Source organism: Sminthopsis crassicaudata, chromosome 4 (assembly GCF_048593235.1).
Source record: "Sminthopsis crassicaudata isolate SCR6 chromosome 4, ASM4859323v1, whole genome shotgun sequence".
Classification (NCBI taxonomy): Eukaryota; Metazoa; Chordata; class Mammalia; order Dasyuromorphia; family Dasyuridae; genus Sminthopsis; species Sminthopsis crassicaudata.
This window is the reverse complement of record NC_133620.1, coordinates 297,427,494-297,442,450: the sequence shown is the minus strand read 5'-3', so window position 1 is coordinate 297,442,450 and position 14,957 is coordinate 297,427,494. Positions and strand designations below refer to the sequence as shown.

The 14,957-nt window shown below is 34.4% G+C and overlaps 1 protein-coding gene across 7 annotated transcripts in view; it reads right to left on the bottom strand.

Moving 5' to 3' along the window:
• NDEL1 (nudE neurodevelopment protein 1 like 1) overlaps positions 1-14,957 on the bottom strand; it is a 100,478-nt gene that overhangs the window by 58,217 nt on the left and 27,304 nt on the right. For all 7 annotated transcript variants that reach the window (XM_074311918.1, XM_074311916.1, XM_074311915.1 and 4 more), the window contains 3 exons: positions 14,656-14,753; positions 3,926-4,079; positions 2,022-2,170 (listed from right to left, as the gene is read on the bottom strand). In XM_074311918.1, the coding sequence (XP_074168019.1) occupies positions 2,022-2,170; positions 3,926-4,079; positions 14,656-14,741 (389 nt within the window). In that variant the 5' untranslated portion in view covers positions 14,742-14,753. The remainder of the gene's footprint in view (positions 1-2,021; positions 2,171-3,925; positions 4,080-14,655; positions 14,754-14,957) is intronic.

The following is a 14,957-nucleotide window of genomic DNA, read 5'->3' as shown; positions in this document are numbered from 1 at the left end:
ATCATTTTAGGATTAACCTGCAATACTTATTAAGTTCATTTTAAAATAAATGATAAAAAAATTATATTTTTATATCACCTACATTTCCCAATGAATCATTTTTCCTCACAATAGTTTTGATTGGCATTTTTCTTGCTATCAGTGATTTGAAGTATTCTTTCCCCTGGTTCAGTTTGCCACCCCTACCAGCCACAAACTTTTTCTGGTGCTGACCAACTTCTTGACTCTTATTAGGAGCAAACTCCATTGAGTCCCAAATAGAAACGAGATACTTTTTATCAATTTTGATCTCCCCCATGGATCCTTACAGACAGTACTAAGAGACTCTCAATGACCCACAGGTTCACCATAAAGTCTTGGCTAAATCAGATGTGTGATATGTGGCAGTAAAATACCATGTTCGGGGAGAAGTAGAAGAACTGCAGATTAATGTGTCATAAGAAACACATAAAGGAGGCCCCTGTTTGTAGAATATTGTTCCTACCATTACCTAAACTACAGAGGACAAAATTTGTGTCTTTAGACAATCATAAATCCAGTGGAGAGATCAAGAGAACCCCATTGCATGATCTTCCCCAAAGCCCTGACAAAGAAGGAATATCCCCGAGTCATGAATCACCTCACTGCTCTCTACTATCTCCTCAATACTGTTCTCCCTCATACCCTCCCCTCACTACAAAACCACTACCAAACCTCTTCCCATAGTCCAAGAGGTTCAATTTCCCAAATGTTTCCACTCTGAAGAGATACAAGTCAATGACCAACTGATAGCCACCGAGATTGAGAACTATGAAGCAAAGGCAAAAGAACCAGGTACAAGCAAATCAGAACTGGAAGATGACAAGGATGAGATGGACATTCCAACTCCTAGAAGCTGTGGCAAAGGAAGATCTCTCACAAAATCAGCAAGACCGGGGTTGGGGTGGCACAATCTGCCACTGGGCAGGGATAATGGAGGAAAGTCTATTGGGGGAAAGAACATAAGGGGGTGATAATCTGTCTTCTGGACACTGATGACAACAACCAGGACCATCTCAGATATTTTAAAAGGAGATGATAAATTAACCAGCAGACTGGCACAAAAATACCAAACTCTTCATGGGGATATGCATGAATTCCTAAACCCCCCCCCCATCCTCACCAGTTTCTGTAAAGGACAGATGCTTCACTCATTTGTGAGGGATCCCCAAGATGAGCCTGGATAAACAAAATCATACAGAGGGCTCAGAAAACCATAAAAGGCATGAATCATCTATACACCAAGGACACTGTACACAAAGATCTGAAGTTCAAGAATATCTTCTCTGACAATAGCAAAATGATCACTTCAGGCTATTTAAGATCTTTGGTAAGGGACAGGAGGGCAGCTAGGAAGCTGCCACATAAGTAATGATGCTATCTGGCCCCAGAAATTATGTGGGTGCAGACCTCTGGGAACCTTTTCTAGCAGAGTTGATATTTGTGCCTTTGGGATAGTTTATTTTGGCACTACAAGCAAGAGACTGGTCTTTTAGGACCCAAGCTGCAGAGACCTTAATCTGGCAGAATGGAATCAGGGAATGTATTGAGTAATCCTGGCAAAAAACAGCTTAAGGAAAGAAGTCAGTGACATCTCATCAGTTTATTGGGCCTTCAATATTGAGATGAGATCTAGTTTTTCCCTGCTAATGGAAATGCTAGAAAAATTGTCCAAACTGAACCAGAGCCCCAGGGCACTTCTGAAAATTGACTGAGTTACATCTCTTAGGGTTGGCATATCCTCTTGGCTTTTTACTTTCACCTAATCGACTTCTCAACTCAAAAGTTATCTCTACTGAATATGCAAAAATGGATTTTTTGCATGAATAATGGGGAATTTAATATCCACTTTCCTTCCTTTTCTCTAAAAATAATTTTAATCCCTCTTTTAAAGAAAATCAGAAATGAATTCATTAATCAGACCAGGTTGTGATAAACCAAAATATAAGTTTATATATTTTATTTATATTTGGGTTAAAAAAATTAAAATGCATATTACCTACCTTTTTGCTCGCTCCAAGTCATCATTGGCCTGCTCCAGCTCTCTTACATATTTATGCAATTGTTCTTTAATGGCTCGTGTCTGACTCAAATCATCTTCCAAAACAGAGACCTGTTTATAACTCTGTGCATATTGATGTTCTAGTTTCTCCTAAAAGTAAGAGTAAATGTAGGGGCTAGTACTATACCTCTGGTTTTAAATTTTCTACAATTTGGTTGGAGAAAATTAAATTCAAATACAATTTTGATAACATGGTACATCACCTTTCCAATATTTAAAAGAAGAATCATATATACATTTTGGATGCACTGATTCATAAAAAATTAAATGTAAATTCCAACTCAACATATGTAATCAAGTAAATTAGATCTACTGAAATTGCCATCAATTGTCCTGCTACCCACCCAAAAAAGAAGCCTGAGAATGAGCTCTTTGAAGTGTCAGAGACAAATAATGTGATTCCACTACCTTAAAAACTTAGAAGGATACTGACAAATTCTTAAATGCCAGTAACTATAGATGACTGATTAAAAACTTTATACAGATCCAATCTATAGGCTGACTCTGAATATGAGTTTACCTTTCTTCAGTCTATGGATAAATATCTCAGAAAAACAGAGTACCACAAAATAACTGCATTTCTTTCAAAACAAAGGCCTCAGAACATTAACATAAATTTAAGTATTAAGTACTGAGGGAAAAGGTAGCACTAATCTCTCAAGAATAATTTTATAATCAAGACTTACAGGGATAGCTAGGAAATTGAAACTTACCTCCAAAACAAAATAAAACCTCCCAAAAAACCAAAAAAAAAAAAAATTCTAATATATGAAATATTTCATATTGTTTTGATTTTAGTTCAGACCTTAGATTTCATTAGTATATAGAACTCATGATGTGGATACACTCAACCAATGTTATCTATAATTTATATTTTTAGAAAGCTACCTAGGAGCACTGGCCTTACTCGCACAGCTATTATGTCTCAGCAACAAGAATGGGCTTAGTTCTTCTTAATTCTAAGGGCATTCATTTATCCAATAAATCATGCTGCTTTTTAAAAATTCAATACATAAATCTTCAATAACCTCATGGGGAGAAAAACCATTTTAAAAATCAATTTTCGGTTTCTTTCTCCATGCTGTATTATAGAGGCAATGTAGATAAGAGTCTTATGTTCACAGGCAGGAAGCCCTACATTCAATTCCTGCCTATGTCATTTAATAGCTGTGTAACCCTGGACAAGTTTCTGTTTCTGTCAAATGAGAAGGTTAAATTGGAGGCTCTCCCAGCTTGTTCATATATGGTTCTACAGACAAACAACTCTCTAATTTCAACCACAATGTCACAGACTTATCTTGCACTCTCTTAGTGGATGGAGCTCTCTACATTGTTCCAATTGTAGTTTTTCTTTTGCTCTTAGTCTTTTTCTCCTTTCTTCTCATCTTTTGCTGTAATTATTCCTTACTTTTTACCTTAGAATGAAAGTAGAATTCAAAAGCACAATGCTTTTACGCATTATAATAAATACATAATAAATAACCTCATTTGGGATTTTCTTGGCAAAAATACTGATATATGATGTGCCATTTCCTTCTCCACTCATTTTTCAGATTATGAAACTGAAGCAAAGAGGATAAAGTGACTTGCCCAGGATCACAGTAAGTGTCTAGGCTGTATTTGAACTCAGGAGTTCCTAACTCCACACTTGGAGCTCTATCTACTGTACCATCTATTTGCACCTTACTAAATAAATGCATTACTAAATAAATGCAATAAAATCTTATTTTTATTTACTGATTAGAAATCTGTTTTAAAAGCCAGTAAGCACAATATTTTATGTTTCTCACTAAAAATAAATTAAATAACTATATAAAGTTGACTTATAATGAGACTTTCAAATACCTTTAATGCTTCTACTTCATATTTCAGTCTTTGGTTATCAGCTTGTAAGTCTCTATTTCTTTGTTCAGCCTGGACTAGCTGAGCCTCCAATTCTGCTTCTAATTCTCTGCTTCCTTCTTGGAATTCAACCAGCTCTTCCTGTGCCTCCCGAAAACTATTTGAAAATAGAGAAGGAAGAGTTAAATTTTGTTGCTTTACAAAGATTTAAGCACTTGAGGACAATTTTGTTCAAGTAAAAAACAACACGCAATCAACAAACATATTAAGTAACTAGTATGTGCAATGTATTTTAGCAAGCACCAGGAGAGAGACAAAGACAAACTAAGGCATAATCCCTGCTCTCAAGAAGGGATTAAACTAGTAGAGATGAGAACACAAACATAAATTACAACATAAGAACATTTTAAATGAAGTTGGTAGAATAAGATGACACAAGAAAATCCATATTCCCCTCAAAAATAGCAACAGAAATTGTAAAATAATAATAATAATAATAATAATAATAATCCCAAAACACTTCAATAATTTCTTTAAAAAAGGAAAAGAATCAAATAAATATGCAAATATAGAAAAGCTCCAACAGGATGGATATACTATGGATTGAAATAACTTGTAGAAAACAAAAGAAGGAAAAATATAACAAATATAAAGTGTCACTATCCACAATAATGCAGCAGCAAAAGCATCAATATGTAAAATAATTGTACTGACAGAAATGAAGGAAAAAAATGAAATTGGTGAAGATAAGAAGTTAATGGAAATCTACTTGGAAATATCTGTAAAAAATAAAATAAAACACATTCACTGAAAAATATACCTGTTGAACTGAAAATCAGAACAGTGACATCATGGAAGGAAATTACAATACAAGCTTCAAAACAAACAAACAAACAAAAAAAAAAGTGACAAATCTGTAGGAGAAAGCTCTGATTGTTAAACATAGAGTTTTTATAAGGCTCTCTAAGAAATGTGATTAGTGGGAAGAACTTTGGAAAAAAGAAGAAAGGGATTTGTTCAAATTGTCCTCCAAACAACTTGAAAAAAGGCTTCAAAATGAATCCTGGAGCAATAGAACCCACAAAAGAATAGGTTAAAACAATTTTTTCTAGCCCAAGACAACTTAGAAGGTCAGCAAGAAAGATCTATTGCACCAAGGTAAGAGTAGAACATAGAATCTGACAGAATATGACAATGTTCCACATTCATGGAGTGCCACCAGTTACTCTATTTTTTTTTTTTTTTTTTTTTGGCTGAGGCAATTGGGGTTAAAGGACTTGCTCAGAGTCATACAGCTAGGAAGTGTTAAGTGTCTGAGGCCACATTTGAACTCAGGTCCTCCTGACTTCAGGACTGGAGTTCTATCCACTATATCAACTAGCTGCCCCACCAGTTCCACTATTTATAAAAGAATGTTGTAAAATGGCAAAAGATGAATTTCCCTTAAAGAAGATATATGAGAAAGTTTACAACTTTACAATTGCCTGTTGATGTTCTTTGACCATTTATCTATTGTGGAAATGGCTCTTGTTCTTATATATTTGTATCAATCCCTTAAAGATTAATAATACATCTTAAGACTAGGAAACATATATGGAATATTATTGTTCTGTAAGAAATGACCAGCAGGATGATTTCTTTTTTTTTTTTTTTTTTTTTTATTTTATTTTATAATTATAACATTTTTTGACAATACATATGTATGGGTAATTTTTTACAACATTATCCCTTGCACTTACTTCTATTCAGATTTTTTCCCTTCCTCCCCCAACCCCCTCCCCCAGATGGCAAGCAGTCTTATATATGTTAAATATATTACAGTATAATTTAGATACAATATATGTGTGTAGAACCGAATTTTTTGTTGCACAGGAAGAATTGGATTCAGAAGGTAAAAATAACAGTTTACATTCATTTCCCAGTGTTCCTTTTCTGGATGTAGCTGGTTCTGTCCATCATTAATCAATTGGAATTGGATTAGTTCTTCTCTATGTTGAAGATATCCACTTCCATCAGAATACATCCTCATACAGTATCATTGTTGAAGTGTATAATGATCTTCTGGTTCTGCTCGTTTCATTCAGCATCAGTTGATGTAAGTCTCTCCAAGCCTCTCTGTATTTCTCCTGTTGGTCATTTCTTATAGAACAATAATATTCCATAACATTCATATACCATAGTTTACCCAACCATTCTCCAATTGATGGACATCCATTCATCTTCCAGCTTCTAGCCACTATGAAAAGGGCTGCCACAAACATTTTGGCACATACAGGACCATTTCCCTTCTCTAGTAGTTCCTTGGGGTATAAGCCCAGTAGTAGTATGGCTGGGTCAAAGGGTATGCACATTTTGATAACTTTTTGGGCATAATTCCAGATTGCTCTCCAGAATGGTTGGATTCTTTCACAACTCCACCAACAATGCATCAGTGTCCCAGTTTTCCCACAGCCCCTCCAACATTCATCGTTATTTGTTCCTGTCATCTTAGCCAATCTGACAGGTGTGTAATGATACCTCAGAGTTGTCTTAATTTGCATTTCTCTGATCAATAGTGATTTGGAACACTCTTTCATATGAGTGGAAATAGTTTTAATTTCATCATCTGAAAATTGTCTGTTCATATCCTTTGACCATTTATCAATTGGAGAATGGCTTGATTTCTTATAAATTAAAGTCAATTCTCTGTATATTTTGGAGATGAGGCCTTTATCAGAACCTTTAACTGTAAAAATATTTTCCCAATTTGTTACTTCCCTTCTAATCTTGTTTGCATTAGTTTTGTTTGTGCAGAAACTTTTTAATTTGGTGTAATCAAAATGTTCTATTTTGTGATCAATAATGGTCTCTAGTTCTCCCTTGGACACAAACTCCTTCCTCCTCCACAAGTCTGAGAGGTAAACCATCCCATGTTCCTCCAATTTATTTATGATTTCGTTCTTTATGCCTAAATCTTGGACCCATTTTGATCTAATCTTAGTATGTGGTGTTAAATGTGGGTCCCTGCCTAGTTTCTGCCATACTAATTTCCAGTTTTCCCAGCAGTTTTTGTCAAATAATGAATTCTTTTCCCAAAATTTGGGATCTTTGGGTTTGTCAAAGATTAGATTGCTATTTTTATTCACTATCTTGTCCCCAGCAGGATGATTTCAAAAAGACCTAGAGAAGTTTACATGAACTGATGCTGAGTGAAATGAGCAGGACCAGGAGATCATTATATACTTCAATAACAATACTGTATGATGATCAATTCTGATGGATGTGGCTCTCTTCAACAATGAGATGAAACAAATCAGTTCCAATAGAGCAGTAATTAATTGAACTAGCTACACCCAGCGAAATTTCTGGGAAATGAATATGAACCACTACATAGAATTTCCAATCCCTCTATTTTTGTCCACCTGCATTTTTTATTTCCTTCACAGGTTAATTGTACACTATTTCAAAGTGCGATTCTTTTTATACAGCAAAATAATTGTATGGACATGTGTCCATTTATTGTATTTAACATATACTTTAACATATTTAACATATATTGGTCAACCTGCCATCTGGGGGAGGGGGTGGGAGGAAGGAGGGGAAAAATTGGAACAAAAGGTTTTGCAATTGCCAATGCTGAAACATTACCCATGTATATATCTTGTAAATAAAAAGCTATAAAAAAAAAAAAAAAAAAAAGGCTAGGAAACATAAAAGAATTCAAAAAGAACACTAAAAATGAAAACATAGTAAAGACATTCAAAATCTCAATGAAACTGTTTAATTTGAGGCTCAGAATAGCTCATATAAATAGGAAAAATAAAGTAAAACAAAACAAAAAGGAAAAATGGCAGATTTAGAAGAGTATTCAGAATTCTACAAACTGAACGAATCGTGATGAAAAAGCTGTACAAAACAATCTAATAATTATTAGTTTCCCAGTATATATGTGGGAATAAAGAATGTGAATGCTACTTATATTCCTACAAGCAACACAGTAAACTTTGATCCCAGATCTTCCAATTCAAGATCAATTTTATTCTTTCTATTGTACTATGCTGCCTCTTAAGGCAAGGTGGCTATGACTTACAGAGCATTATTTAAAATCAACCTCATGTACAGCAGAGGAGCACAAATGCCTAGAAGAAGAGTGTTTCTACCCAACAATAAATCACATCCCTTAGAAAGAACAAGGACATTAAGGTCAGTAAGCCAGTGTTCTAAGTTGCCCTAGACACAATCGTGTTTTTAAGTTTAGAAAGTGTGGGAGAGAAGATATTAGACTGCCTACCACACTGAAGGTCTACAGAGCCACTGTGCTGACCTCACTGTCGCATGCCTCTGAAACCTGGACAGTATACCAGTGCCATGCTAGGAAATTGAATCACTTCATTTGAATTGTCTTAGGAAGATTCTGAAGATCACCTGGCAAAATAAGATATCAGACAATGAGGCCCTTTTTCTTGAACTAAACTGACAAGCATTCAGACAATAAAACATATATTTGCTTAAAAGACTTTTATGGAGAATTTACACATGGTAAGCTTTTTTGTTGTTTGTCCTTCATTCCGGAACAGGATCATAACATCAGGGAGGTATCACCTCCCTGATCATGACACGCAAGTGAATTAAATATAAAGGAGGGAGGGCTGTGCAAGGTCACCTGCCTCACTTTCCCTCCAGTCTTCTGGGTCCAGTGATCAAATACAAATCAGGATACCTAGATATGGCCCTGGATGCAATGGGACACCTTGGCCTTTTTAAGCTAAGATCTTTGATCAGTATCAATTTGTCTAAGCCCTTAATTTCCTCAATTGTAAAATGAGGATAAAATTAGCACTTTCCTCCTCTAAGGATTGTTGGAAGTGACAGAGTGACTGTCAGGCACAGAAAGAATGTTTATTCCTTCCTTTCTCCTATTTGTTGTGAATTTACACCTTTTCATTTTTGTTTTTAGTTTTTTTGTCAATTTGGTTTCCCTCTTTTGAAAAAAATAATAAATCAGTTAAGAGTTTAATCAATTTTGTTAGTTTTTAAAAGCAAAATCAGCTATTTTAATAACAGAATTTTCCACAAATTTTCAATTCTATTTATTTTGCCCTTCTTTTTCAAATTTTATTCGTGTTTATTTGGAGATTAAGAATTTGTTGCTTTTCTAGTTTTATTAATTACAAAGTATTTGTCTTCTCTATTTTATTCACTTAAATCCTCAGAGATATAATCAGGAGTTAGGGTTTTTTGGTTGTGTTTTAAACGATATTGAAGAGGGAAAGTGATACACTCTTGTCTATAAATCTATGTAAATTGAGCTATTATGACAAACAACAGAGATAAAGTAGCAATGTTCAGTTCTTATTTTGCCTCTGTTTTCTAGCTAGTCCAAGGAAAATGATCTATGGGGGTGGAAGTAGCAAAACAAAAATATCTGAGAGGAAGCTGAAGCCCAAGATAAGTCAGGAGACAGAGTGAGATACAGCTTGTTGTTCTCAAAATTTTCAAATCACCCCATATACCTTTTCTCCTCAGGATTTTTTTCTTAATAAACAAAGCAACTCTGTTCCTTCCTCCTCCAGTTTCACTTGAATAAGTGATACCTTCCTAGAACCAAATTCCAAGTGCAGACCTAATCTCAACCAAGTTTCAATGATACCTAAAGAGGTCAAATTTGCCTCTTTGCATTAGAATACTTAATTTATTATTTTCTGTGCACTTTGGTATTGGCATCTGAGGTCACGAATTATTGATTCCCTTGGTGAATTTTTTTCCTATGGATTTCTAGATTCCCTACTATTATACTCTTCTTAAATTAGCTATAATATTTTAAGATATCAAGTTTAACAATTATGTAATAGAAAGCTTTCTTCCCCTTTCCCCTCCTTTTCAGCTTAAAATATTTTATTAGATTTATAGGACCTTATCATATTTGTATCTTTTAAACTATGGTCTAGAAATCCAAATTCTATTCACTTTTGGTAATTCACATAGGAGCAAATGATACTGCCAGATCCCTTTTTATGTAACACTGAAAGTATTACAAGAAATTTCAAAGCCTTGAGAAAGAAATCAAACATTTCAAAGGTGGTGTTTTCATTACTGCCATCAATAAAAAGTAAAAGATTCAAAAGAGAAAGGCAGATATGAAAAAGCATTAACTAATTAAAATGATGATATATGGGAAAAGAGAACTCCGGAACTAAACTATACTCCCTCATGGCACCAGGTGGTACATCTAAAAGATATCTCACACATGAATTATGCATTCAGTTCTGGGTCAGGCCTAGTCTCTAAAGCGCTGGTCCTTCTGGCAGTCAGCCTAGTGACCAATACCCTGAGGAAACAGCAGGGATCCATATGAGATCAGACTTTTCCAATGTTAGGCATGATATATGATATCACCAAAACAGATTAAAAAAGAAAACATCATCAGAGTGTGAAAGAGATAGTAAAGAATCAAAGGTGAAGATGAATCAGATAGTAGAACCAAAGACCAATAGAGAATAATGTCACAAAGGCTAAAAGGAGATAAGAACACCAAGAAAAAGTAGAGATCAATAAATGCCCAAAACCACAGAGAGGCTAAACAGAATGATGATTATGAAAAAGCCACTGGATTTAACAATTAAAATGCTGTTGATACCTTTGTAAAGAGGTTCAAAAGTCTATTTGTATAGGTTTGAGAAGTAAATAGGTTTCCAGTTATGAAGGCAACATGAAAGGCTGTGGCCACATCAGAGAAAAAAAAAATGTAAAAATTTGCCAAAAAAAAAAAAAAACCTATCAAGAAAATCAGAGAGAGATTAAGTTCTTCCATTCAGTACAGGAATGTACAAGAAGATAAACAGAAGTCTACAGGTACTCTGAGCAAGGACAAACCATGGGGGAGCAAAAAAAAGCTAGCCTGACTTACAGGAAACAGAACCTGAAGCCAGCAGAAACCCTCTGCTCTTTTCTGGTCAGTCACAATAGAGAGGAACCAGTCTCCATTACTCAAGGAGAGCTCAAGACTCCAGGGGACTATTCCGATGTCTGGAACTAATATTCTTTTTTGAAGCCACTGAAGAAGACAGCTCCTTAACTCTCACTTCCTTCATCATCCTGAGAGCTATAAAATATGGTCTAAGACTCTAGCCAGTCCCTATCTGGAAACACAAGGAGATATAAATTGGTTGAGGCCATTATTAAATATGGGTGGAACCTAGTCCCATCTATTTCATCCAAAACTGAAATACTCCTCTGTAGTCTAGATACTACAAAGGAGAAAGAGGCAAACGGGACATGTCCATCCCATTCAAGGAATAGACATGAGTCAACAGAAGAAAACTCCATATACAATAAAAGATGAAGTGGTCTAAGAATGCAATGCAACATTCTGGTACGAAAAGTAGGGGTAGATATGAGAGAAATATGAGCAGACTTACCTAAGGTAAAGCAGAGCTAAAAGAAATAAACGTAAAGACTATAACAACATAAAGACAACAAAATTCACATCAATTAAAATGGATAGTTGGAACCAAATTTTCTTTTTTTTTCATTAATTTTATAATTGTAACTTTTTTTTTTTGACAGTACATATGCATGGGTAATTTTTTACAACATTATCCCTTGCACTCACTTTTGTTGCAAATTTTCCCTTCCCTCCCTCAACACCCACCCTTAGATGGCAGGCAATCTTATAAATGTTAAACATGCTAAAGTATATCCTAGATACAATCTATGTGTGCAGATCCATGCAGTTCTCTTGTTGCACAAGAAGAATTGGATTCAGAAGGTAAAAAAGAAAAACAAAAATGCAGGTAGTCCATATTCATTTCCCAGTGTTCCTTCTTTGGGTGTAGATGATACTGTCCATCACTGATCAATTGGAACTGAATTAGATCTTCTCTTTGTTGAAGATATCCACTTCCATCAGAACACATCCTCATACAGTATTATTGTTGAAGTATATAATGATCTCCTAGTTCTGCTCATTTCATTCAGCATGAGTTCATGTAAGTCTCTCCAAGTCTCTCTGTATTCATCCTGCTGGTCATTTCTTACAGAACAATAATATTCCATAACATTCATATACCACAATTTACCCAACCATTCTCCAATTGATGAGCATCCATTCAATTTCCAGTTTCTAGCCATTACAAAAAGGACTGCCACAAACATTCTGGCACATACAGATCCCTTTCCCTTCTTTAATATCTCTTTGGGATATAAAAGCCCAGTAGTAGCACTGCTGTATCAAAGGGTATGCCCAGTTTGATAACTTTTTGGGCATAATTCCAGATTGCTCTCCAGAATGGTTGGATTCTTTCACAACTCCACCAAGAATGCATCAGTGTCCCAGTTTGGAACCAAACTTTCAAAGGTAAAATACACATTATTCCTGTCTGTTAACAAATCTATAAGCTAAAAAAATAGAAAGTTGTAGTCACTTCATTAGGAGATTTTACTCAACACTTCAAGAAAGAGTAGCTTGTATTAAAGTCTGTTTGGATAATTAAGATATGTCTGCTGTGTCAAACAAAATATATCAAAAACAAAAGAAAAAAATATATAGCCACGTCCATTATTCAGTATTCATTCAACAAAACAAAAACAGGCAAGAAGGCTCAAAAATTGTAGAACTACAAATGGTGTTTTCAACCAAATTTAATATAATCTTTATTACTGTCATTCACAAAATAAAAAATATTTATCCCAAGAAACTATTTTACTGACCTAGAAAAAATAACAAAATTTATCTGGAAGAGCTAATGGTCAAGAATTTCAAGGGAACTAATGAAAAAAAAAAAAAAATCAAATAAAGGTGGCCTAGTTGTACCAGATCTAAAACTATATTATAAAGCAGTAGTCATAAAAACTTTGCATTTGGTATTGGCTAAAAATAGACTAGTTGAGCAGTAGAAAAGGTTAGGTTCACAGGACAAAATAGTCAATAAGTATAACAATCTAGTGTTTGACAAACCCAAAGACCCCAGTTTTGGGATAAGAATTCACTATTTGACAAAAACTGCTGGGAAAACTGGAAACTAGAATGACAGAAACTAGGCATTGACCCACATTTAACACCATACAACAAGATAAGGTCAAAATGGGTTCATAATCTAGACATAAAAAATAAGATTATAAATAAATTAGAAGAACATAGGATAGTTTTACCTATCAACACCTATGGAGGAGGATGGAATTTGTGACCAAAGAAAAACTAGATATCATTATTGATCACAAAATAGAAAATTTTGATTATATTAAATTAAAAAGGTTTTGTATAAACAAAATTAATGCAGACAAGATTAGAAGGGAAGCAATAAACTGGGAAAACATTTTTACAATCAAAAGGTTCTGATAAAGGCCTCATTTCTAAAATATATAGAGAACTGACTCAAATTTATAATAGTTTAAGCCATTCTCCAATTATAAGTGGTCAAAGGATATGAACAGATAATTTTCAGATGAAGAAATTGAAACTATTTCTAGTTATAGGTGCTCCAAATCATTACTGAGCAAAGAAATACAAATTAAGATAACTCTTAAGATTCTTAAGAGATATCACTACACACCTCTCAGATTGGCTAAGATGACAGGTAAAGATAATAATGAATAATGGAGGGGATGATAAATGATAATGATGCATATTGGAGGGGATGTGGGAAAACTGGGACACTGATACATTGTTGGTAGAATTGTGAACAAATTCAATCATTCTAGAGAGCAATTTGTAACTATGCTCAAAAAATTACCAAACTGTGCATTACCCTTTAATCCAGCAGATCACAAAGAGATCTTAAAGAAGGGAAAGGGACCCTTATGTGCAAAAATGTTTGTAGCAGCCCTTTTTGTAGTGGCTAGAACCTGGAAATTAAACGGATGCCCATCATTTGGAGAATGGCTGAATAAATTGTGGTATATGAATGTTATGGAATATTATTGTTCTGTAAGAAATGACCAGCAGGATGATTTCAGAGAAGCCTAGAGAGTTTTACACAAACCGAAATGAGCAGAACCAGGAGATCATAATACACTTCAACAACAATACTATATGATGATCAATTCTAATGGATGTGGCAATCTTCAACAATGAGATGATTCAAATCAGTTCCAATTGTTCAGTAATGAAGAGAATCAGCTATACCCAGAGTGTAGTGATTCCCACTGTGGGAAATGAGTGTGGACCACAAGATAGCATTTCCACTCTTTCTGTTATTGTTTGCTTGAATTTTTGTTTTCTTTGTCAGGTTTCTTTACCCTCTTTCTAGATACAATTTCTCTTGTGCAGCAAAATATGTATACATATGTTGTATTTAACATATACTTTAACATATTTAACATATACTGGACTACCTGCCATCTAGGGCAGGGGGTGGGAGGAAGGAGGGGAAAAGTGGGAACAGGTTTTGCAAGGGTCAGTTTTGAAAAATCACCGATGCACATGTTTTGTAAGCAAAAAGCTTATAATAATAATAATAATAATAAATCACAGATTTATTTTACATATAAGGAAACTGAGCCCAGATTAAGGGACTTGTCCAAGGTCATATAAATAATAAATAGTGAAATCAGAATAATACAAGCATCCCACAAATAATACAATCATCCAACCTAAAAAAAATTATGTTTCTATATAACATGGACCACGACACTCTTCCCCATCTTAACTCTAAAAATTTAACTTCAGAACATGCTATTTTAAAATAACAGTAAAAAACAGGGCTTAGACAAATATCCTAATTGTTGTATTACTTATGACTCTTTTCAACATTTACCTTTGTTTATATTTCAAGGAAAGTTCCTTCCAATAAGCAGTTTCCTCTTTTAAACTTGAAAAGTCTGGTATTTCCTCACCATCCATGATCAAAATAATCTGTAAAGACAAGAATGAATTTTTTAAAAACTTTAAGAATTAGACATGAGAAATAGGAATCATGTAGACAAATACATTTTTTAAATAAATTTTAGAATGGAACAACTCATGCTCAGGGAAAAGTGAATATCAAAAATTCTAGGCAAGTGAAATTGTTATTTCTTTAGGTTGAGTCATCTATTTTTAACTTGGCTTTCATCTACC